The sequence below is a fragment of the Camarhynchus parvulus genome, chromosome 2, assembly GCF_901933205.1.
Source record: "Camarhynchus parvulus chromosome 2, STF_HiC, whole genome shotgun sequence".
Lineage (NCBI taxonomy): Eukaryota > Metazoa > Chordata > Aves > Passeriformes > Thraupidae > Camarhynchus > Camarhynchus parvulus.
In genome coordinates, this window is record NC_044572.1 from 56,600,781 (window position 1) to 56,626,538 (window position 25,758).

The window sequence follows — 25,758 nt, forward strand, 5'->3', positions numbered from 1 at the left end:
ATTATCTTTCCTTCATTGATATCAATGCTAATGAGCTTGTGTACAACAATGGTGTGCTGCATACAAACTTCTGCCGCATGGATTGTGTAAGCTGGACCTGGTCTGAGTCTGCAAGGGACTGCTTGTTACTTGAATTAGGTTACCAGTAGTGCAGATAATTCTTTCAGGTACTAGATACATTTCTCCACAGCTTTCCCCCTGCTTGATCACACTACTAGAACATACTTGCAAGAATTAATACCTTTCTCTCACACTTGATGGGAGTTGCTCCAGAGGCTAAGAGTTTCTGTTCTCTTCCCAATCCCTTTATCAATGCCCACACCCCAGGACAGGGATCCCAGTTTGATGGCTTCACTACCAGGGTTAGGTACCACAACGTTGTGAACAGATCAAGCAACACTGTGATCACTCCATACATAGTAAACTTAATGCCTAGATCAAATTTGTTTCCAACACTCTGGGACCACATCTGTTGTTATCTCAATTCTTTGAGTCCCACAGTGGGTGCCAAACTAGGCTGTTTCAGTTTAAGAATGGTATCCTTAAATTTAGTACTCCCACCAAAAAACTCCAAACCATGACTGCACACTGCTCACTGCTCACTGCTCACTTACTCCTCTCTTCCCCTTTCCCTTCCCCTCCCCCTGCAGTGGGCTGGAAAGGACAATTGGAGGCACAAAGGTAAAGATTAGCAATTGAAATAACACTAATCTACTGGAAACAGCAATGAGATAAGAAAGTTCAAGAGAGAGGAAGTGATTCACGTGCAAATGCTCACTGAACACCACCCCAACTCATAAAACAGCCCTTCCTTCATCCCTGGAAAATGAAGTGAGATAGAATAATCTCCAGGTCCTAGCCATGCCACTTCTTGTCTGCTGCAAAAAGTAACTCTGTCATGGCCAGAACTAGGACAGCAATTTCTGAGATGTGTGTTTTTCTTCTAATATTAGTACTCAATAACTTCAACGAACACAAGTCTATGCTTCATGGTAAGCTTAATGATTTTCCTGAAGAGGAAATTATTACTGCATCTGAATTTGGAATTAGAATATGAGTTTTATATATAGCATTATCTAAAAAATAAAATAAATCTATCTACTAAATTAGGGTAGAATTTGTTGGCTGAAATTAAAATACTCTTTAAAACATATAAAATAATAGATTGTCTTCATTACATGTGTAAAATAAATCAAAACTTGGAGGTTTTGTGGTCTCACATCCTAAAGTGAGGTAATCTTAATTTCCTCCTAAGTCTTTGGCAGTCATGTATTTTATCACATCTAGTAAAACTTCGAGCTAGAAAAGCATAAATATGCACAGATTTTCCCTAAAATTCATGTTAACATCTTCCTACATGCATGAACCTCCTGTGTGGCAAGACAGAATCAATTGCAGGTATGAGCTAACTGCTTCCACCCAGTAAAACAATTCTTGGTTTGAGAAACAAACCAAAGGAATAATTTCAAAGCAAATTTTTTCAATATCCTTGTTAAAACAGGGATTACTGCAGCATCTTTAAAAACAGATACCATTTTTTAAAATTGTCTGAGCTTTTAAAGAAGTCATATTTTTCCCTTTTGCATTTAGATTTACTATAGAGCATGAAGTTATTGGACTTTGCAGAGAAAATAAGCACTTAAGTGCTAGCACTGCTTAGGTTAGCAATTCACACTGGAGAAAAGTATCCTATACACTCCTTAAGTGCTCTGTTTGCTTTTACTTATTTTTCTTTAATTCTTTAAATAGTTTTTATTAATCACTTGAGAACCTTATAACCATCACACAGAGCTCAATGATTTGTCTAGATTTGTGGGTCTGTCAACAGGTGATCCACTATGAACTATAATTTTGATCAGTTCACTTCTTTTAAAGTAAGGGCAAAGTAGGCCTTTTTCACATCCATTGCAACAATGTGAGTAGAGTTCTCTAAAATACAGCTACACAAACATGGTTTTATGGTTCTAGAGCTGAGTGACATATATTCCACCTTTTCCTAATTTGAAAGGCTTATTAGCTTCCCAAATTAGAATTTCTACTATGTAGGTAATGTTTAAATCTATAGGGAATGTATCAGACACTAGCTTCCTATGCCTAAGAGGCATAATAGCCAGTGCTAATTGTGCTAGAGGAGAAAGCTCCATACCATTTGGGAGGTTCTTAAAAACATCAGAGAAAAAGAAACATATCCATGTTAATATTTTCCTACTTCCTTACCCAATCCTACACACTCCCTCTCAGCTGCAGAAAAGAAAAGAACTTCTCTAGCTTTACCTGTCTGAAGAATTCCTCTAGCAGAGACATGGTCCAGCGATGATGGAGATCCCAGGCCTTGGCTGGATGACTGATATCTGCTGTATGTAATAACAGCGATAAGGCTTTTGGCTTGTCAATTCTGAAAACCCAAAGGATCAAAAAAATTAATTGTCTGCTCTTGCAGGGAAGAATGACAAAAATCTTATCTACAGGAAAATAAGGTAATTATAATCTTTAGCCAGGATATTTGTGAAGTGGTTTCTTTGATCATAAAATCAGACAACTCTGAAAGACTGTCTTATTTCTCCAACATACATGATTCCTGGTTTAAAAGAGATACTAAGAAACGCAAAAAGAAATATTGCTCAGCCTTGCTCAGAAACTTTACAGGCTTGCTTGTCCGCACTAGCAGTCTTGAAGAGCTGCTGTGCTCCCCATTTAATCAGTGCTGTATTTTATGCAGCTTAGAAGAGAAAATGGTCCCTATCACCCCACTGTAATGAACAGTGGGGATGTCTGGGGCTCTGACAAATCTAGACAATAACTGATAAATTTTTCTCTGATAGAAAACTAGTATGAGTACAGAAGGGAATCCTGATTTCACAGAAAAAGTACTGGTGATTTCTGACGACCATAACCTAAGAAGCTAGCCCATGAACCCAGTAAATAATGCTTTCTTGGTATGGGTGCTCTCATTTTTAAATTCTGCTTTTTGGCTATCCAAAATGGTTGAAGGAGTGGTAGCTTTTGAGGGGATCAGATGGCTACCAATAACCTGCTCTGATACAGGTATAATAGTGATATAGATATAATTCTGATACAGGTATAATTCTAGTATAACTGTGTCCAGGGTGAATAACTGACCATCACTCAAGGCAATGTAGAAGGAATTTTTGGGGAAAAGCTGTGAACAAAATACTACAGCTCCCAGTGGCATACTGGGAAGAAGTAAAGGCTTTCCCCATACGGCTCCATCTGTTATTTTCCAGTCCTTCCCTCAGTGGATCTCAAGTTTTCATCTGTTCTCTGTTTATGAAGGAGGTCCCTTTTGGGGGTGACAGCTGATACCATCTGCATAAGGGCAAAGTGCAAGTTATGTTCTGCAGGTCTTATAACCTAAGTCATACTCAATTATAGAGGTTACTCTAATGAATCATGTCCTTGATGTTACCCACCAGGGAAATGCCCAATGAGGCTGGTCCCAACAATGGTGACATTTGAAAGTTTTGGGCCACCAGCACAGAATATAGATGTGCATGTAGGCATGTGCCCATCCCTTCATAAGTGAATTAATTCAAAGTTCACCAGCAGAAAGAAAATTGCTGTAGATATCAAAGAAAGAGAGGGCCTCTGGAGAGGTGCTTTTAAAGTTAAGCACACTGGCAAAGCACCAGCTGAAATGCAGCCCCCTAACTGGACTATGTTGTGAAATGACTCACCCTTCTGGTTGCTGCAAAGCATTCTTCATAGCTTTGATTTGCTGGAAGTGACAGGACATATCAGTAGCCAACACCATCTCAATGACTAGAGCTCTAAATTCCCTTTTGGATAGCATCAGAGTGAGGGCAGCAAGGAAAGAGAAGCACAAAAACCACCATCAGACACACTCCAGTCTCTTTTGTTATCTGCAAATTATTGGCAGTAATGCTTTTGTATGTAACTCTTCATTCCTGTTTCAGGGATGGGGAAGAGGATGAAGGATTTTCTGCACAAACATAGAAATTGGAGTTATGAAAATGAAGCCAGGTGGCTAATCTTTGGTAAGAAAAATATTAGATGTTTTCTGAAGAGCACATTGGTATTAGTATTCCTTTTTCAATTAAGCACAAACTTCCTAAATTGTTTTCTTCTCTAGGGCATTCTTAGAAGGAAGGGAAAAGACTGTTTAAAGCCTCAGAATCAGGTACCTTGATTCAACTGGTCAATATGCATGTTTAAAGTTGAGTCATATGGTGGAAAATCACCACATTAAAAAAATTGCCTAGTAGATATGATGCATATATGAAATAAAGACCTTTGAGAGCCTGCACTACTTCCCTGCTATTATTAATTCAAAATATTCCTGTATGAGATTTTGTAAAGCAAACTTGCTCTCCTGTTTTTTTTTCTGGACTAGAGTCGATTTTCTTCTTAACTAGTAAAATGCTGTGTTTTGGGTTTAATATGAGAATAATGTTGATAACACCCTTGATGATTTTTGTTGTTGATAAGTAGTACTTACTCCAAAACACAGTCTTTGGAGTTTCCCATACTCTGACAGTGAGCAGGTGCACAAGAAGCTGGGAGCGAGCATAACCAGGACAGTTGATCCAAACTGGCCAAAGGCATACTCTATATCATAGAATGTTATGCCCAATATATAAACTGGAGCCAGCGATCATTACTTGGTGACAGACTAGGCATCAGTCAGCAGGAGGTGAGCAATGGTATTGTTCATCACTTGTTTCTCTTGGATGTTATTTCTCTCTCTATTTCTTTACTCTTATCATAATTATCATCATCATCACCATTAGTAGTAGTATTACAACAGTAGTTTAGGCCCTAGTTGAAATTTCTCAGAAGGGGATGGATGTTCCTAAACAGTTTAAAATATCAGAATGTTCTGATCTAGCACACAATACAAATTTATTTTCTCTTTCTCTCAATTCAGTTTCTACAGATTACCAGAGGAAAACAGCTCAAGTTTAGCATACCAGCTCAAGACTTTGAAGATTGAAATGAGTCAGCACTCATTTAAAAATAAATCACTACTGTCCTTTTTATGAATGTTTCATGAAGTCTATTTTGATGATTCCTCTCTTGCTCATAGTAGTTGTGCTCAAATTCCAGCCCCAGGTGACCACAGTGTACAGGCCCAAGACTGCTGTGCTTACCTAATCCCATGTGTGGCATACAATGGATGCTTCACCACCACAGTTCTGCAACACTGATGGTATCAGTTGGCCTTGATCTTCACCCCCTATAACCACCTCCTCTTCCCAACCCATAAATACAATCAGTTGCATAGTTAACAGCATCCCAATAATTATATGATGGATGAAAAGTAACTAATTTTGTTTTAATTTTTTTTTAATTTGCCAGTCCTGGTCAGTTCCCAGCAGTGCAAATGTCTCTGTCAATACAACCAAAAGAGAAGAACCTAAATGCATAGAAATATACTTCTACAAGAATATAGTGTGATAATGCTGTGGGAACAATTAATGCTGGGAAACAGAAGACTTTTCACTGCATCCTCTGGACTACATCTCCATCATACTACTCTTCATGGGCTACTTCATGTGTAGCTTATTGCAGTAGGAATACAAAAACAAAGGGCTCCATTCAGGCAAACAACTCAGTAATTGCAGTGTAAGAATGTACATATGCTTACAAACCCACAGATACTACATTCTCTTTCATAAATGTAAATCTGGAACATGCACATCCTTTGACCTCTGCACATATTTCAGATCATCATTTTCTCTGAAACAGAGATGAAAAATACTCCTGAAATGGTAAAAAAATAAAGGATTTGACTACTGAAAAGTTCTTATTTGTCACTTCAAACAACAGGCATCACAACAGCATATGACTTTGAAAATCAATAGGTAAAATTGTAGGTTATGCATGAGAGATCTCAAAAGATGTAACACTTGAGGATTATAAGTTTGTGCATTTGACAACAAGTTGATAGAATGCTGAAATTCATTACAGAGAGAATTGAAAATAGATATTTACCCATGTCTTGGTTTCGCATCTGAGTCAGATTAGAGCCTGGGATACACACAACTGTTATTTGTGCTCTGACCATCTTGAGCACTTTGTTTCTGCAATCATCTTCGAAGTCTACACTACAGATTATGGTGCTGCGCTCTCCATGCTGCCTAGCAGCTCTAGCTAAATAGACCCTGGAAATATCTCACAAAATGTGTTTCCACTTAAGTGTCTCTTGACTATATTTAATTATTCCAATAATGCACAAAAGCCTGTTAACATTTTACATTACATACTTTCAGAGTGATCTGATTTTTGTCTGGGCTAACATCTTTCTATTATAGAAGCAAAGTATATAAAATCAGAAGAAAAGCAAGCCAACTGAAACAGTTTCTGATTTTTTTTAAAGAATATATTCGACAAACTCAAAGATTAAATGAGGTAAGAGGCTGCACTACTTTTAAACATCAATACATTGCTACAAAACTGGCCAAACTATAGCACTGAATACTTACGCTTTATAAATATTATTAATAACATATGGTGAACAGGCAGGCAAATTAGTTCTCTCTCCATGTTGCTTACTGAGACAGTTAAGTCAGATATCCCCCAGGTATTTGTGCACTATCTTGTTCTATTTATTCTATAGTATTCAAACACAGTTTTGTATTCAGGAAGAAGTTAATGAAAAATAAATGTTAATTCATTCAAATACTGACTGTTACGAGTAATTTCTTCCATAACTTGACTTCAGAAAAATTGTCCATATCATTAAAACATAAGTAAATTAAAACTGTATCCAAGAAACAAAGAAATAGTGCAAGCTGATGAAAAAGGAAAGATGATTATGCCCTTATAATCTCCCTACTATATCAAACAGATAGCTTTAGACATGTCCTTGCATTAATCTCCTTGAGAAAGTCACAGATGCATCACGTTAAGTATTCAAAAATGTGGCCATATCAGAACATTTTCTATTAAAGTCGATAGCTTGTGCATCAGCTCAGGCCCAGGAAAAGCCCTGAAGACAATGGAAGCTTCCATTGGCACTTTAAGAGCTAAATCGATCTACTGTTTTACTCCTGGTCATGTGGCGTCATGGCATCAAGTATGGTAGGAATATGGAAGAAGTGTCCTGAGATCTCCACAATCCACAATGGTTTTCATTAAAAGAAAATAACAGTGCTCTTCAGTACCTCCTCCCCAACTGCATCCTCTCTCTCCCTCTCCTAAAAGACAGTAAAAATCTAACTGAAAGAAAAGACAATCCTCTAAAGATTCAGTCTGCATTGTGGCCTTGACAAAAGAAGCATGAGTCAGAGGGAGAAAGGAAACTAGTAAACAGCAGAGAGGTAACACCTTATGTCACCAGTGGAGACTTCCAAAGCCTGTATTGCCTTCTGTCTCCTGATATGTCCTGAAAACAAGGGACTGGGACACTGCAGGTGATGCTACAATTTTGGATGGCACTGAAGCAAGGCACTTGGGATTTCTGTTGTGTGATATGGGTATCAACAAGGGGATTGCAAGGAGGCCCAAACTCAGCTCTGGATGTTACTCTTAGCAATAGTTGAGGAGAGATACCTTTGCCAAGAACACCTCCAGCAGCATCAAGGCCTTTGGAAAGCCACCAAGCAAGGAATCCAAAGCTTGAAAGAACTGGCTGTGACTGAGATAATTTTCTCAAATAATGAAGAACACAAAAGAATTCCAGACCCTGTAGAACATTAATGTCGTTGAAACTTGCACAGTTTGGGACACAAATGTACTCCTACTTCCTAGTAATTCTGCAATGGAATGAGGAAAATGAGACACTGAGTACTATGACACAAGATGGCTACAGACATGAAGACGCTGTCCACATTCTAACCTGAGCCAAAGTCTCAGCCTTGGAAAAAGACCTGGCTGACTGTATGTGGAAATTGGAAGAGAGGATTGAAGAGAGCTACCAGAGAGCCATCAAAAGCCCATCAGAAACTCAGAAAGGAGCTTTGAGAGGGCCTTGTTCACATTTCACCAGGACAGATCAGAATCCCTGCTATCTGAAGTAGGCATCCCACAGCTAGGGAGAGGCAAGTTATGGTTCTTCTTCTGTGAATATAGAGAAGACATGAGAAGATGGGACGGAAAATCCAGTTCCATCTTAGGAGCATGGGTACATAAACTAAAAGAAGAAACTACTAACAAAGGAAACTTGTCAAGAATTAATTTAGGTCCAGTTTCCTGTGGGTGTGTTCCTGGGCAGAACAGAAGTTAGGATCACATGTCATATATCTTTGAAGGGACCTCCTGAATGTATGCCCGGGGAGTGAATGATAGCCAGAACTAGAGGAGCTCTGCCTCTAGCCTGATAGAGACATGGGAAAATTGTCTCTATTGGATTGTGTGGATCCCAGATCCTGGTGCATCAGAACCACAAAAATACAAAGCTTTGACTGACACTGGCACTCGATATACTCTGATGCCATCATGACATTGTGGGGACAGAACCTGTTTCCGTTGCTGGGGTAACATGGGGTCTCTGCAGTTGACTATGTTAGAAGCTGAGGTCACCTTGACTGGGAACGAATGGAAAAAACAACATATTTTGACTGGTCCAGAGGCTCCATGTATTCTTGGTATAGATTACCTTAGGAGTGGTTATTTCAAAGACCCAAAAGGACTTTATTGGGCTTTTGGGATAGCTGCAGTGGAGACAGAAGACATTGAACAATTAAATACCTTACCTAGTCTTTTAAAGGACCTTTCTTCAGTAGGACACCTGAGGGTTGAAGAAGAGCAGGTACCAACTGCTGCCAAAGCAGTGCACCATTGATAATACCGCACTGACTGAGACTCTGTGATTCCCATCTGTAAGACGATCCATTACTGGAGATCCAGGGACCAGTCAGCAACTAATCATGAACTGAATGAAGTCACACCCCCACTGAGTATTGCTGTGTCAGACATGCCGGAACTTCAGTATGAATTGGGGTCCAAGGCAAAAAAGTGGTGCCACCATTGACATTGCTAATGCATTTTTCTCCACTCCTTTAACAGCAGAGTGCAGGCTACAGTTTGCTTTCACTTGGAGGGGCATTCCCTTCACCTGGAAACAATGACCCCAGGGGTGAAAGCAGAGTCCCACTACTTGCCATGGAAAAAGGTGAAGCTCCAGAACATCTACAGTACATTAAATGACATGATCCTTTGGGATAAAATGGCACAGGAAGTTTTTGAGAAAAGGGAAAAAATAATCCACATTGTCCTCAAAGTGGGTTTTGCCATCAAACAAATTAAGGTCAAGGGACCTGCACAAGAAATTCAGTTGCTAGGAGTGACGTGCCAAGACAGACATCAACAAATTCCAGAAGAGGGGATTAGCAACATAGCTACTATGTCTCCTCTGACCAGCAAGAAGGAAACACAAGTTTTCCTAGGCAACATGGATTTTGTGGGGATGCAAATCCCAGGGTACAGCCAGATTGTAAGCCCTCTCTACCTTGTTACACAGAAGAAAAATTATTTCATGTGGAACAACAACAGTACTTTGAACAGATTGCCCATGCAGTAGCCCTTGGGTCGGACAGGATGGGACAGAATGAGAAGAACATGCTCTACACTGCAGCCAGGAAGAATGGTCTTTCCTGGAGCCTCTGGCAGAAGGTGCCTGGAGAAACTCGAGGATGACCTTTGGGTTCAGGGATACAAAGGATATGAGGCCAACTACACCCTAAAGGAAAAGTGATCTTAGGAGATTATGAAGACGTTTGAGCCACCTTAGAAGTGATTACCACTGAAGCACTGGTCATTCTCACACACTGACTACCAGTGCAGGGCTGGATATTAAAACGGGAAGTCCCTTCCACATATCATGCCACGGATGCTACATGAAGTAAATGGATGGCTCTCATCACACAGCAAGCTTAGACAGGAAATCCTAATCACCCTGGGTTCTTGGAAATCATACTGAACTGGCCTGAAGGTGAGAATTTGGGACTATCATTAAAAGAGGAAGATGAGTAGGTGACATATGCTGAGGAGACCCCACCCTGTAAGCAGCTATCAGAGAGTGAAAGGCAATACACTCTCTCCACTGATGGTTCTTGCTGTATCACAGGGTCTAATAAGGAATGGAAAGCAGCTGTGTGGAGCCCTATACAGTGAGTTGTGGAAGCTACCAATAGACAAGATGAATTAAGTCAGGTTGCAGAGCTGAAAGCCATCTAACTGGCTATGGATATCACTGAGTGAGAGAAGTGGCCAAAACTCTGTCTCTACACTGACTCATAGCTGGTAGCAAACGCTTTATAGGGGTGGCTGAAAAGTTGGATAAAAACCAATTGGCAGCACAGAGGAAAACCCATCTTGGCTGCTCAAGTATGGCAAGGCATTGCTGACCTGGTAGAGAAAATTATCATGAAAGTTCATCAAAGGTATACATATGTGCCTAAGAGTCAAGCTAATTATTCACAGCAATTAACAGGTAGAGCAAGCTGCCAAAATTAAAGTGTCTCAGGCAAATATAGATTGGCAACACAAGTGTAAGTTATTTCTAGCTTGGTGGGCCTATAATTCCTCAAGTCATTAGGGAAGAAGAGATGCAACACACCAATGGGCTTGTGACCAAGGGGTGGGTTTGACCACAGATACTACATCCCAGGTAATCCATGATTGTGAGACATGGGCTGCAATCAAGCAGGCCAAGCAGGTAAAGTCTCTGTGGTATGGGGGGCATTGGTCTGAATACAGGTATGAGGAGGCCTGGCAGATTGATTACATCACACTGCTACAAACCCACCAAAGCAAATGCTATGTGCCCACAATGGTAGAAACTACCACTGGATGGCTGGAGACGTACCCCATTGCTTCGTGTCACTGCCCAGTACACAGGCCCTATAGCAACACGGCACTCCTCCAGACAATGGGACTCATTTCATAAATAGCCTTATAGACAGACACTTGTACCAGCTGCTGGGAAAGTCAAGCAGAGCAATGGACTGTTAAAAACAACACTGAAGGCAATGATTTATGGGACCTTCAAGCTGTGGCATCTGCATTTAGCAAAGACTATCTATCTGGTTAGTTAAAACCAGAGGTTCAATTAACTGAACTGGCCCAATCATTACCTCTGTGCACAACAGATGGAGATATTGTCTCATGACGCATATGAGAGCTATGTCAGGAAAAACAGTCTGGGTTAATCCCACTTCAAACCCTGCCATGGGGGTGTTTTTACTCGAGGACCTGGTTACACATGGTGGGTAATGCAGAGGGACAGGGAAACATGTCATGTACCTTGAGGGGATTTGACTTGGCACGAGAGCCAAGTCTGTAGTGTTGAATTGCATATGTAACATTTGTTGCTGAATGGCAATGCCACTCCATGTTGGAAATAACATGGACAATGAGAATGAACTGTTCCCATTAGATCAGTCATGGACCAAATGAATTCAATCCGCATCTTGGGGGAACAATCAGTGACTACTGAAACAATACCTATATTTGTATATAGTTGTTTGTATGTATATATATATATAGTTAAAATATATTAATTGGGACATGATATAGATGATATGGAATAAAGAGTAGCTAAAGTCTTGGGTGGGTGACCCAAAAAATGTGAATTGTATTCTATTATTCCTCTGTGTCAATCCATGCAGTTTGTGTTACTGTCTCATTAAGACCGAGGGATCAGAAGTGGATCTGGAACCAGGGTTTTGGGTCCATGGAGACTGGAGGTGCCAGGGTCCCTTTAAGAGTGGGGGAACACAGGCAGAGCTCTTTCTTGTTTCTCTGTGGGCTGCCAAGAGAGTTTCTGGGGGCATACTCTCTAGGCCAGAGCAGAGAGAAGCAGAAGCATTCTTTAGTTTCTCTCTGAACTCTGTGGAAAATTGCCTGGTGCAGGTCTCTGAGAAACTGCATTTGTCAATCCTAGACTGTTTTGGAGGAAATGTCCTAACAACCTTTTTGGTCACAGTTGCCACAAGCAATCCCTGTCCCTGCAGCTGGAATAGGACCTTTTTTTGGGAGCTTTGTTTTTGCTACTGCCATGCAGGACAGTCATGCTTGAAAATTGATCCTCCCCTCTTCCTCCATGAGTTACAGCTTTGTAACTCATCTGCTGCCCCAGATCCAGTTGCCACTGTTGACAGAGATGCCACCACTAGGAGAAACCCTGTCAGGTGGTATGGAGAAAATGGTTCAGTAAAATTTGAGTGGTTTTGAACAAGAATAGCTCCCCAAGTTCTCCAGGTTTCCTTTCTTTTATCCTTGTTCCCCCTTCGTTGTTGTTTGGGGCAAGAGGGAATTTTGTAATCATGGAGGTTCAGTTGTACTGCTTTTCTATTTTTTTTTCCTTTGCTCTGTCTCTCTGTCACATGGTTGGGAGAACAGATCTTCTCCACCATCTCGTCTTTGTCGTCTGGCTAATGTGGTCTTCTACAAAAGTCTCCATATTGGGGTGGGGCTTCTCTGCTATCTTGTTTTCTTCGTTCTTGCGGGAGTCCATAGCATTCAGAACATTTGTATCTAGTGGTTATTACTGTTATCTTGATTATGGCTGGCTTTATTTTAGAAAAATTACTTTGATTATGGCTGGGTTTATTTTAGCAAATTTACTTTTCAACTCATATCTTGCATTTGTCTCTCTTTGTTGGTGACAGGGGCATGGTTAAACAGAAAAAGAAGGTAGCTTGTTTCCCAAGCGCCACCCCATGAATTGTCTCTAACCAAGACACTTCTCCGGGAAAAGCATCCAGTTCTGGCTTCAGAATTGAAAGCAACACCTGCGTGGCAATCAAGGAACTGCAGAAATGCAGATCATAGCCACAAAATGTTGTTCCCAACTGTGAGCAACTCTACAGTTGTTGAAACTGGCCTAAAAGACATACCAAGAGCTGCACTACACATTGTTAGCTTGCACTTCTCTCTTCTATACTCCATTACACAGTACCCACTGGTGGCATCATTTTTTTTTCAGGTTTCTCACTAAGCTGAGATAATTCAAAGGATAATTCCACTTCTCGAAGAAAACAAAAGCCACAATCTAAAAGATGCTGATCTCTGTCAGTCTTTACAGCAAACAAGCTAAGCTGGCTTACACAGAAACCCACAGACAATGAAGTCTGCTAACAGTGACAAGAATTTATAGAAGCCTAAAACAGGAAAACTTACTACACAGTTACAATAATTATGTCTCCTGAACTGATCTATGTGGCTAATTTTGTTCAGTCAAAGTCTCAGAACTTTATTATTACAGAAATAATTAGGAAAACACTACATCAGAAAAAATATCATCATTGGCTAATTCTCACTAAAGGTATAAAACTCAGAATATGTATGTGCCCATCCTGAGTGCATAGGAATAAAATTTTACAAGAAAATGTTACATGATCCTGCCACCATTCACACACTATTACTTATGAAAAAAAACATATTATCAAAGTCAGTAGAAAAAAAATCATAGTCTCTCACCACAATCTTGAAACAAATAAAAGTGATTGACAAGGAGGGTTCAGATTTATTTGAGGGACAAAACACCAGGCAGCTTTACTGAGAAAGTTAATATTGAATTCAAAGTTACTTCCTGAAGTTGTACTCCTATACAAATCTAAACAACTAAACATTTTGCAGATATCTTTTTATTCAGCCTTTATTCAACCTCTTTATTTTAATTATTACTTTTATTTTGTACTTGGCAGTAAAGATTTTAATAAACTGTATGGAACTTACTAACAATTAAATACAGTGTCAAAAAAGACATCTGTAACATTATATTGGAAAACATGTTAAATTTGCAGTTTTTCTTAGCTCACTGTGATCTGGCTTTGTTAGATTTTTTTCGTTTTATAACTTGCACAAATGGGATTCACAAAATGCAGCAACTCAATTAATTTTCTAATATTTAATAAGCACCAGAGAAATATACATATTTCTCTATGGAAGAAAAAAAAAATGTTTAAGCACAAGTAAGCATTCAACTCTTCTTGACCATATCCCAAAATTCTCTTCCATTCTCATCTGCTTTCCTTACAAAACCCATGGCCATTTATTTTTCAACTTTGAAATGTGTCTCCAATTTTCTATGTATCTTTCCTGAAAATATGTTCCCTAATTAGATGACAGAATACAAAAGTTGTAAAATCCACACAGATATCTAGGATTGCAGATCATCAGATCTTCTTTTCCCAGTAATGTGAAAAAAGGAGTCAGGGCTCAGCTCAGAAAGGTACTCAAGAATTATATTCCAAAAACATCACTTAGGCCTTTTGCAGAGGGAGATTTATCAGTCTACAAATGTGAAGTTTAATTTGGGCATATTAGTTGCCCAAATAATCTTTCAATACTGAGGGTCCTACTCTTAAGTCTTAGAATGGGGAAGCTCTGGGCTTCTTGCATTTTATGTCTTTGCTGAAGTCAGTTGATGTTTACAGCACTTCGCAAATGTTTGCCTAGGGGATTTTTTAGTGGCAGTCAAAAGAAAAAGCACGTAGAAATCACAATGTTTTGGTATTACAGTACTTCCACACAATGTCCTTTATTTTTCAGCACTGCTGTTTGATCACCAGCTATAAAATCATACTTGAGAGAGAACAAATAAGCAACCCAAAGCACTGAATATTTTTGCTCAGGCAGTCAAAATATTTTTAAAGGGATGGGTTAATATTTGGAAATTTGGTTCCAAGAACATTGTATCAGCAGAACACACATATTGGCACTACAGAATCAATGAGAAATATCTGAAACTGGCTTTGATTCAATCAAAAACTTTAAACAGTTTAAAGCTCAAAATCAGGCTAAAGTCTTTACCTAAAGTCAGTATCTATGCAATGAAGCATAATCAATTAGCTGCTTCACTACAAAACATGGCTTTTCCTTGTAGACAGTGGCTCTAAGACTGATATTTCTAGTAACTTAGTTCCTTATGTTTCGTCGCTAACATTAAAAGAAGCAGTAATTTTCTGCCAATATTTGACAAGGCATTTCCATATGTACATAAAATAGATTTTTGACATCGCAGTGGAGATATTTTCTTTCTGTTCCTTCTTGCTGCCCATCATGACACTATTCTATATATTGGATGGTAGAATTTTCAGGGCACTCCTCCATAACATTGACTGAAATCAGCACTGTAAATTCCTGGTGTTTGACTATAGGATCAAATCACTGTCGACAAGTTGAAATAAATAGGAAACTCAGGCTTAACACATTAGCAAGCAGACCCTTCACTGACCATCTTGGTAGAAGTCAGCCCCAGAGGCAGGCTTATTTCCTCACATTTATATTAAAATTAGATTAAACAACTATGCAGAACTATGTTACATTTAAGAATATGTAGAAGGCACTGTGTGTCACATAGGATTTCATAAGCTGCTTCCTCTCCCATGAAAAAGACCATGGGGCTGGATTCTTCCTGTCTAGCACACTAGGCTATTTTTAAATTATCACCCCTTGAAATTCATGAAAAACAGAAAACTCACTTTGAACTATTATAAAGTTAATCATGGGCTATTATAAAGTTAATCATGGGCTCATTTTATCACATAAATCATATATTTCATGAGGCTTCTTTTAAATTACAGCTTCTTAAATCTTCTAAGCATATGTAGTAGATCTATGCTCCCTGGACTGGATTATGTTTTGCTTAAGTCCCATTTATAATTTCCAGACAGGAAGTGTTAAATTAGATAAAAGTTATATTTATACTTTAGGACAAAGAAACAGCAGGCTAGGTCTACACTCAATTACATGTATACAAAGAGTGTCTCTGTGATACTTAATAATTATATGAGAGTCAACCCATGTATACTACAACCCATTGTCACAAAGTATGTCTCACTATCAGAAGTGAACATTGAAAGCAGGAATAAACAAGACAAACACCTTTTAAAGTTCTTTATCTTGTAGTATAGAAAGACTAATATGCAATATACAATAATGCATATTTCTATTCAAACAAGGTAATACCAGTCTATGATGGTGCTCCAATATTCCTAGGTAGCCACCATGCTCATTTTTACCTCCAATCATCCTTTGAGAGATTAGATAAAATATTCATCTCTTCATCATCTTGCAAAAGACGATACGCCGCACTAACATGGTGATTTTCAAGCACAGACCGGTCATTATATAGAATGGCTGAGTCTGACCTAGCATTCAAAAGAAAACATGGGAAAGGTTGGTTTTTCCCTGTCTAAAGAGACTCAGAAGTTTTCCTTTGATCAGCTACAGCAATTAAGTCTATAGAATAGATATGAGCATTTTAAAAGTTCTTGTAATACTATGTTAATTGCTGTTACTCAGCAAAAGAAATCTAAAGAACACTGAAAAATCTATTTCACCAGATGAGGCTCACCTAGCTGCCTTGTTACATACTTGAAAACAAGTACTGAATGCTGTGAGAGATATATAAACTTAGAGTAGAACCATGAGGCTTTTTCCTAGCTCTTGTGGATGTCTCTATGATATTAAAATCTGACTGTACCCAAGTAAGCAATTGCAAGATGTGACCCAATACAGCTTCCAGAACAGCAAACTGGCTGTAAGCAAGATATAACTCAACTTATTTCTGACATCTGTGCGCTAGACTATGCTGTCTGGAAAGGTAATTGCCAGTGGGACAGAGTAGGATCAGAGGTACTTCATGCCTGATGCTAAGCCCCAGAGCAGAGATCTGTGATTAATAAATGGGTAAACCGGTCTGAAGACAAAGAAGTTAACAGCAACAGAAGGTGATATGTTTTGTTATAGTTATCCACTCATATCTCCTTCACAGAGAGCAGTGTATATTTTTTATTCCCTGACACTTCACACCATCTGATGTTCAATGTTAGAAAAATTAAATTACGACTGTTCTTCCTTGAATATTTTTACAAATATTTGGAAAGTACAGCAGATCCCTAATTCCTGTATGCATAAAGTTGTAAGAAGAGTAGTGTGGCTTCACCCAGAATAGAGACAGAGACTTCTTTCTACATTCCCAGTCTTTAGTGTGTGTATGTGTGCTTTATCCTGGAAACCATTATTGATGCACAGCGTGATTCAGCTAACACACTACAGACATCTATTTTAATTACAAACATGTAATCTAATTTAATTACAATGTGTTTTAAAAATGCCCAAGCGTGCAGTGTCAGTTGAGGACATTTAGACATTTTGGCATTTCTACCAGCACACTCCTAATGTCAAAATTATACACAGACATTGGATGTCCAATTATCACTGAAACTAGAGACTTCATAATCTTGCACACTTTTGAATTTTGCTGCCATCTTAATTTATTTTCCTCTCTTCACCAACCCAAAAGCTTTATAAAATACATAGCTCTGTCTAGGTTGTGATCAGTTAATTATGCTCCAGCAATTTATGATTCTCTAAAAAAGTATTTCCCTGATTAGCTAACGGTAAGCATATACTCTTGCTGCAGGTGTGGCTTTCCACTCAAGTGAAAATAGTACGTGAAAATATTCACTGATGAATGTAACAAACATGACTGAATGCCTGATTTATGCCGATATTGTCTGAATCCTCAAATTCAACAAGGAGGAAAAACTGTAAAATTACAGTAGCTCCTTCAAAACTTTGTCAAAATATATCACTCTATACAGCCTTATGTCTTTGAAAACTTTACATGGAAATATTTTTGGAACTTTCTTTTTCCTAGTTATTAATATGAAACAGTGCTCTGGAATTAAGAATACATTCATTCCATTGTGAATGTTTGAACAAGAGAAAATGAAATGTAACCTGAAAAAGTTAACTTTCCTCCTGCAACACTTGAAAGCAGAAGTTCCTGTACTTTTCTAAGGTGGCTGTGCTGTTATTCTCCAAAGATTTCTCTCTCTAATTCCTGACCCTTCATCATGATTTACAGTGGCCTCACCTTGTCTGGATGTGAAAATTGTTGGTGGTTCCAGTGTGTTCATAATCATGTATGGCAGCTGCAAAAATCATAGCGAAGATCTCCAGCTCTGTCAGCCAGTGCTGAAAAGAGATTACAGTACAATCAGGTAAGTTGTCATTTTCTCAGGCTTTTGTCTTCTAAAGCAAGTTATTTATCCTCTGCTGAAAGTCAGTGTCGCATGTCATTACCTTTCCCCTGAAGTCTGCCAGCTGTTTTAAAGGAAACTTCTCTGGCTGATACATAAAGGCCAAACCAGTGCTCGTCCTGGGCTTCCATCTAAGTAAATTGAACTACAGCAAACAAAGTCTAAGGCAGAGCAAGGGGAACTGTGCCCTTCTAAGAGAGCAATGTTTCAAGGAGAGAAATGAGGAAAACTCAAGAAGGTCAAGGTTCATCAAGGGGAACTTGATGATATATGTGCAGGTAAACGCATACCACCAGGGTATGTATTTTCAGTTCAGTTTAATTGAGCAGCAGAGACTCAGATACATAAGAATGTCACTATTTTCCAGAAAACAAAAGTCTTTGTCAATCACTGAATCATGAGGAGAACAAGGAAGATAACTACAAAAGATGTACCTCTCGTTATTTATTTATCATTTTTTAAAACACTTGAGAAAGCCCTGAAGTTTGTGGAATTTTTCCTAATTCCCTAGACAATGCTTAAGTCACTTTTGCCTTAGATTTATAAATTATTCAGATGCTTCTAATAATTTGTATCTGAGTCAAATAATTTTATTGTCTGGTTTTCCACTGAAAAGGTGGAAAAGGAGTCAAAGGTTTTAGATACTGTAGATGCTGTAAATATTTGTATGAAATGCTTAAATGTATTGCATTTAGTAAAGCCTTTACCACAGTGACTGCCAAATACTTCTGTAACACCTCACTGACAACCTGCAAATGTTTTGACAGGCATTCATATACAAACTACCTTTTAATTCAAGGCCCAGCAAAGGTACCAAGGCATCCAAAATCTATTCTAGATATCTCCTAGAGCTCAGGGGCCACCACTAATATGTTAAGCATGTGCTGGGAAGCACAGGTAACAGTGGGACTGCACACAGCAACCTGTCTAGCTCTTTATCTGTGTTTCACAGTCATCTCTGCATAACCAGTGAAGAATGGAGCAAGTCTCAGTATTAAAGATCCCCTTACATTAAAGATGTAGATGTTTTTGAAAAGATAATTTGCACAATGCTACTGACCATAATCAAGATAGTTCTTGGGTTTGGGTTGTTTCTTTGTGTTTGGTGGGTTTTTGGTTTTTTTTTGTTGTCATTGTTGTTGTTGTTTGTTTGCTTGTTTTTGTTTTTTTTAATAGCAAGGGAGAGAGGATGGTGAGGTGTGCAAGAAATGATCAGAAACAGAAACTTCACTGTTTTCTCATATCTACACAACTGATCCAGGATATGACTGGAGAGCACTGATGGTGGAGAAGTCTGTTCAATTTTGTTTCCAGGTGTGACATGTGAATAAGGAATGATTGCCAAATGAGTAAGAACATTATTTCAACTTTCAAGCAACAACTCCCAGCAACTGCAAATGGAACTAAGGTTTCCAGGCTACATGTCTAGATCTGGACTTTCATTGCCCACAGGGGTCTGCCATTTCCCAAAAGGAGAGACTGCAAATGACAGAAAAAAATCAGGGCACAGGTGCTCAGAAACAGCCAGAGCAAGTCTGTATTATGGTTGCAGAACTCATTCAAGACACCTTCAGCTAGTCCAACACATCCACTTTAGACCATCTAGACAGCATCTGATGATTTCCACACTAACAAGATCTCATGACCCAAGTCTTACAGCATCACTAATGCAATGTGTCTTAGTGTTTGAGGTTTCCTACCTTGTCTCTTAAGGCACATACAGGGAAAGTGCTGACTTGCATACCTTACCAAAGCATCTCTTGTTAAACAATTTTGGTAAGGAAGGTTTTCAAATATGGTGCAGTAAATCTTATTATTAGCGGTATCTTTTATTAGCAGTATTAAGTATCATAACTGCATTCCAGGAAGATCACCCAGAATAAAACTGGAATTACAGATGTTAATTTTTGGTAATAAATAAAGCAGTGTAAGTAGAACAAAGTCAAAATAGGCTTGTGAGTAACACAAGGGAAGTAGCTGGAAACTCTTAGTCCCTTTTCTCCTGCCACAACCTTGCAAGACAAAGCAAACAAGACAGCAAAGAGCCTGAAGAGAATGGATGCAATCTCCATCAAAGTACTGGCTTTACAATTCACTGCTTTGTGGTAGATTTCATCATGGAAACAGAAAGCTAATTTTTAAAGAACAAAGCCATCAAGACCAGCACGACTGTGTCACAAAAAATGAAAAGAGCAAGGAAATGTGGATGGTTTTGATTTCTAAAGGGCTAACAAAACCAATCCAGAATAAAACCTTATCAAAATTTCTGTGATGGTAGTAGGTCAGAAATGGCGAAGGGTAAAAGGCATTAAATACCAAGTATTTGCTTGCAGAATGAAAAAAAAAAGGGCAAGGAAGCATAATTGACTTTCAAAAATATACAATAAATGTGAAGCATTAGCTACTAGGGTGGCTCATTTGCATGTAAACAAAAGGATTGATGAATATAGAAAGAAGAAGGAGGAATGAAGAAGAAAGAGTAGTGTATCCAAATCTCACCAAAAAAAAGGATGCATTTCCAGTAAATTGCTACAATATATGCAATTAACTAGTTTCCTTCCCAAGAGTTTATTAACTTTTATTCCAAAGCAGGTATTATTTTCAAAGCTTATGATGATCTGATTATTAATCAAAAGAGGCTAGCAGAGAAGATTATCTCGCTTGCCTTTAGTACTAAAATATGTGACAGAAGTCCTGAGCTTTCACAGTTTTTCAAGTCTGCTGCAGGAAATAGTCTCCTGTAATTCTTGTCAGTATAAGAAATCTTAAGCTTTACAATTTTCCCACCATTGTCTAGGTTAAAAAAGAAATTGTGGTATTTCCAAACAGTAATAAAGATTAATCAGAAAACAATACCAAAGAAAGTAATAATCAGAGCTGAACAACAGAGCATAATAAAGGAAGGACTGAAATGAGCAAAAAGTGTGTCAGCTCTTGGAAGCTGTTCCTGCAAATCATGCTTGTATGCCAATCCACTATGAGATAATATCATGGGGTGACTTTATGATGCTGAATTGTATCCCCATTTGTCTGTCTCACCCAGAAATAAGTTTTGCACCTTTAAGACTGGTTCTGAGAGCAAAGTGGAGGGGCCAGAGAAGAAGTACACAGTTTGTTTTCAAACAATGCAGTCTCTCCTCCACATTCCTGCTCCTTGTCTGTGTTGTCTGTGGACAGATGTGGGTTGTTTTTTTTGTTTTCTTTTCTTGGGACTGTATAAATCTGCTCTGAACTGAAAACTCAGAAGAGCACCGGCAGCTTGCACCTGTGGCCCACTGGGCCAGACTTGTGCCATGGCATTTCCAGCACAGGAGAGACTGATAAGAGACTGAGTAAGCTGAGCTACAACCCACGAAGGGGACTTTCTGACTTTATTATCTCTTCGGAGTGGTGAGAGGTTTTATTGTTTAATATTGTTCATTTTTTTTTTTGTGCTGGTGAATGCTTTGCCTGTTAAAGAAACATTTTTTTCCACTTTTCTCCAAGGGAATCTTTTCCCAGACCGGCTAGGGGAGGGGCCACTTCTTCTTTTCTAGAAGAAACTCCTTGGAGGTTTTCTCCCAAATTTGCCCTAAAGCAGGACAGATAAACATCAGATTAATTCCAAATTCTCTTTCAACATTTTGTCTATGAGAGAGCAAAAATTCTTGTAGTTCATACAGTAAAGTATAACAAACTAACTCCAAAGCATCATCCTGAGGGAAAAAATAACAGGAAAGCTGATGAAATTTTGTGAGAGGGAAAGAAGATTTAATTGAAAATAAATGTTTTAAAAAATGAGAGATGAAACAAAACTCTTCAGAGAGTTCATAAATAACAAGGAGCATGACAAAGGCAAATGAACCATGTGAAGACAAAACAGAAACGTGTTTCTTACTTTTAAGACTAGCACAAATTTTAACTATATGGACTATTTAAAGATGAAAAAAACAATTTTCCACATTACAATTAACTAGAAAGATTAGCAAGAAAAATTAGGGTTTTTTTTCTTATTTTTGTGTATAACTTTTTAAACATGATCTTCATCCCATTGGTGAAGAATTAAACTAATGGCCCTAACATACTTCTGAAACCAAAATCACGTGTTCCAACATGTCCAAGTTACTTACATAAATATAGTAGAAGTGATGAACTAAAGAACTATACGTGCTACAGTAATGGTAAGATAGTTATGCGAGCAAATCCTGGAAAGAGAAAAATGTATCCTATGTTTCTTTATTGTGTGTGAGCAGATTATGCATGTAAGAGACTAGCCCTGCTGTCAGCAGGACATTAGGACTGATAACTTCTCATTTTCAAACTACGTTAATCTATGCACTTTGAGATTGGTTGTATACTTTAAGGAAGGTGAGGTGAAAACAAATAAGAAAGAAAAAAACCTAAAATCTAAGTATAAAAAAGCATTCAAACAAGAGAAGCAAAGCTGAAATGTCACAGTGCTGCAAGTTTGTGGAGTGGTTTCCTATTGTGCTATATTTGATCCTGAACCAAATTACAGATATGATTTGGGTGTGGGAATGATTAGTACTTGGGAATATTCCTGGGAAGCAGAAGACACTCCTCTGGACCATAACTCTACCATACTGGTTTGCATGGACTACTGTGTATGTGGCTAATTGCAGTAATGGGCTCAGTTCAGGCACTGGCTGCGGTGCAAGTGTATACACTCTAGCTTGCAAGCACACACCCCAGTTCCTATTTTCTAGATGGAAGTCTGGGACGTGTACATTCTCTTACCACTGCACATATTTATGCATATTTCTCCGATTCACTTCTGTAAAGGATAATAAAAAATGTTTTTATAAATACATTAATGGCAAAAGGAGGGGCAAGGAAAACTTCTGTTCTTTATTGGACATGGTGGGGAATACAATTACCAAAGGTGAGGAAAGATGAGGTACTTAACACCTTCTTTACCTTAGTCTTTACCAATGAGACAGGTCATCCTCAGGACAACCAACCTCCTGAGCTAGTAGACAGGGACACAGAGAAGAACAGATGCCCTGAAATCCACAAGGAAGCTGTTAGTGACCTGATGAGCCACCTCCATGCTCACAAGTCCATGCAACCAGGTGGGATCCATCCTGAGTGATGAGGGAGCTGGCAGAAGAGCTCACCAAGATGCACTCCATCATTTATCATCAGTCCCGGCTAACTGGGAGGTCCCAGATGAGTGGAAGCTGGCCAGTGTGATGCCCATCCATAAGAAGGGCCAAAGGGAGGATCCAGGGAACTGCAGGCCTGTCAGCCTGACCTCAGTGCCCAGCAACATTATGCACCAGTTCAACTTGAGTGTGACCACGTGGCACTTACAGGATGGCCTAGGTATTCAGACCCAGACAGCATGGATTTAGGAGGGGCCAGCCATGACTAACCAACCTGATCTCCTTTTATGACCAGGTGCCTCGCCTGGTAGATGTGGGAAAGGCTGTGGATGTTGTCTACCTGGACTTCAGCAAAGTCTTTGACACCATCTCCCACGGAATAATCCTGGAAAAGCTGCCAGCCCATGGCTTGGACAGGTGCACTCTTTGCTGGCTTAAGAACTGGCTGAATGGCCGGGCCCAGAGAGTGGTGATCAATGGTGTTGGATCCAGTTGGTGGCCCGTCACTAGCGGTGTCCCCCAGGGATCTGTGTATGGATCTGTTTAAGATCTTTACTGATGATCTGGATGAAGGGATCGAGTCTACCATTAGCAAATTTGCAGATGACATCAAATTGGTTGTGAATATCAATCTGCTGGGGAGTAGGAGAGCTCTGCAGATCAACGTGCACGGGCTGGATTGATGGGATGAATCCAACAATATAAAGTTTAACAAGACCAAATGTCAGATCCTGCACTTTGGTCACAACCACCCCCTGCAGAACTACAGGCTGGGAACAGTGTGACTGGACAGTGGCCAGGCAGAAAGGGACCTTGGGGGTACTGATTGGCAGCAGCCTGAACATGAGGCAGCAGTGTGCCCACGTGGCCAAGAAGGCCGGTGGCATCCTGCCCTGCATCAGGAATAGTGTGTCCAGCAGGATGAGGGAAGTGATTCTTTCTCTGCACTGAGGACTGGTGAGGCCACACCTTGAGTACTGTGTCCAGTGCTGGGCCTCTCAATTTAGGAAGGATGTTGAGATGCTGGAGCATGTCCAGAGAAATGTAACAAGACTGGTGAAGGGTCTGGAGCACATGTCCTATGAGGGGCAGTTGAGGGAGCTGGGGTTCTTTAGCCTGGAGGAAAGGAGGCTCAGGGGAGAGACCTTATCACTCTCTACAACTCTCTCAAAGGAGGTAGGCAGGTGGCAGTTGATGTCTTCTCTGAGGCAACTAGCTGCAGGACAAGAAGAGTTTAAGCTGCACCAGTGGAGGTGTAGACTGGACATTAGGAAAACATTCTCCACAGAAAGAGTGATTGGGGATTACAGTGGGCTGCCAAAGGAGGTGTTGGAGTCATCATCCCTGAAGGTGGTTAAGAAAAGACTGGATGTAGCACTTAGTGCCATGGTCTTGTTGATAAGGTAGTGTTAGGTCATAGGTTGGACTTGATGATCTCAAAGGTCTTTTCCAATCTGGTTTATTCTATGATTTCAGATCATCTTTTCCTCTGAAACAGAGGTTGGTTTAGTTTGGTTTTGGGGGGGTTCTTTTTGCTTTGGATTTTTATTTCTTTTTAGTCTGCTGCATTCTCTCTCTCAGAGGAAAAAAGCCTGCATTTCTCCATTGCTTACTCATGTATTTTCATGTCCTTCTGTTTGTCTCTTTTTTAACACTTTCCTTGCTTTATTGCACTCAGAGGCAGCATAGGAAATCCCATTCAGCACATTGCATTGCAGGCTAGAACAAAATATAGTCGTTCACTCACATCTGAGTTGTTGCTAAATGACTAACAGATCAAGAAGCAGCAAGATGGAAAAAAAGGTAGTTCTGAATATGCATAGGATGGAGGTCAGCTATATTTGGGCAACTGTTGTAATCCAGTAGTCTTTTGGAGCATGAAATCTGCCCTTCTTCCATTGTTTTGGGGTGAAAAAGCAAATCCATTTCCTCTAGAATACAATTCTAGAGGAATACCACTCAAATACAATTCACATTACTCAACATTGCACCTGCTCCTACTGACTACAGCTTGCAGTGCATTTTCAGTAACTAATGTCCTAAAAGCAACAGTGATCAATTTAGTATCTCACAGGTGGTTTTGAGTAGGTAACTGTATTTGCTTCAATTCTGACCTAAGTGCTTTCTACTTCAGGCAAAATCAGAAGCGAGTGACACAATTTCCATCAGGATCAGCCTGTCTGAATCACCCCTTGAGACAGATAGCACCTAAGTCCTTCCAAATCTGCTTCTGATAAATAGCAGCATTTACTGCTCTAATTACTGTGTGACTGCAATTCACAAGTGTAATCTACATTCAACACAGGAAACTTATGATGTTAACAGGAGGCTGTGGAGCATGTGACTCCTCAAGGAAGAACATCCAGTTCTGGCTTCAGAATTGAAAGCAACATCTTTGCAGCAATCAAAGAACTGCAGAAATACAGATCATATGCACAAAACAGTTCCCAAGTGTGAGCAACTCTACAGTGGTTGAAACTAGCCTAAAAGACATAGCAAGTACTGCACTATGCCTTGTTAGCTTGTACCTCTCTCTCTTATACTCCATCACCCAGTAGACACTGGTGTCAGTATTTTGGGTTTGCTATTGAGCTGCACAGAAAAAGGTATCATCAGCAAACAAATATCACCACAAGTGTTGCTGACAGACAATTTTTATAGTGATATTTTTAGTT

General features: G+C 39.4%; 1 protein-coding gene across 1 annotated transcript in view; it reads right to left on the bottom strand.

The window, feature by feature from the left end:
• The window catches only part of PDE1C (phosphodiesterase 1C), a 173,486-nt gene that overhangs the window by 36,702 nt on the left and 111,026 nt on the right, over positions 1-25,758 (bottom strand). Inside the window, exons 8-11 of the mRNA XM_030971433.1 lie at positions 17,813-17,913; positions 15,951-16,079; positions 3,696-3,797; positions 2,275-2,395 (exon numbers count right to left, since the gene is read on the bottom strand). Of these exons, the coding sequence (XP_030827293.1) occupies positions 2,275-2,395; positions 3,696-3,797; positions 15,951-16,079; positions 17,813-17,913 (453 nt within the window). The remainder of the gene's footprint in view (positions 1-2,274; positions 2,396-3,695; positions 3,798-15,950; positions 16,080-17,812; positions 17,914-25,758) is intronic.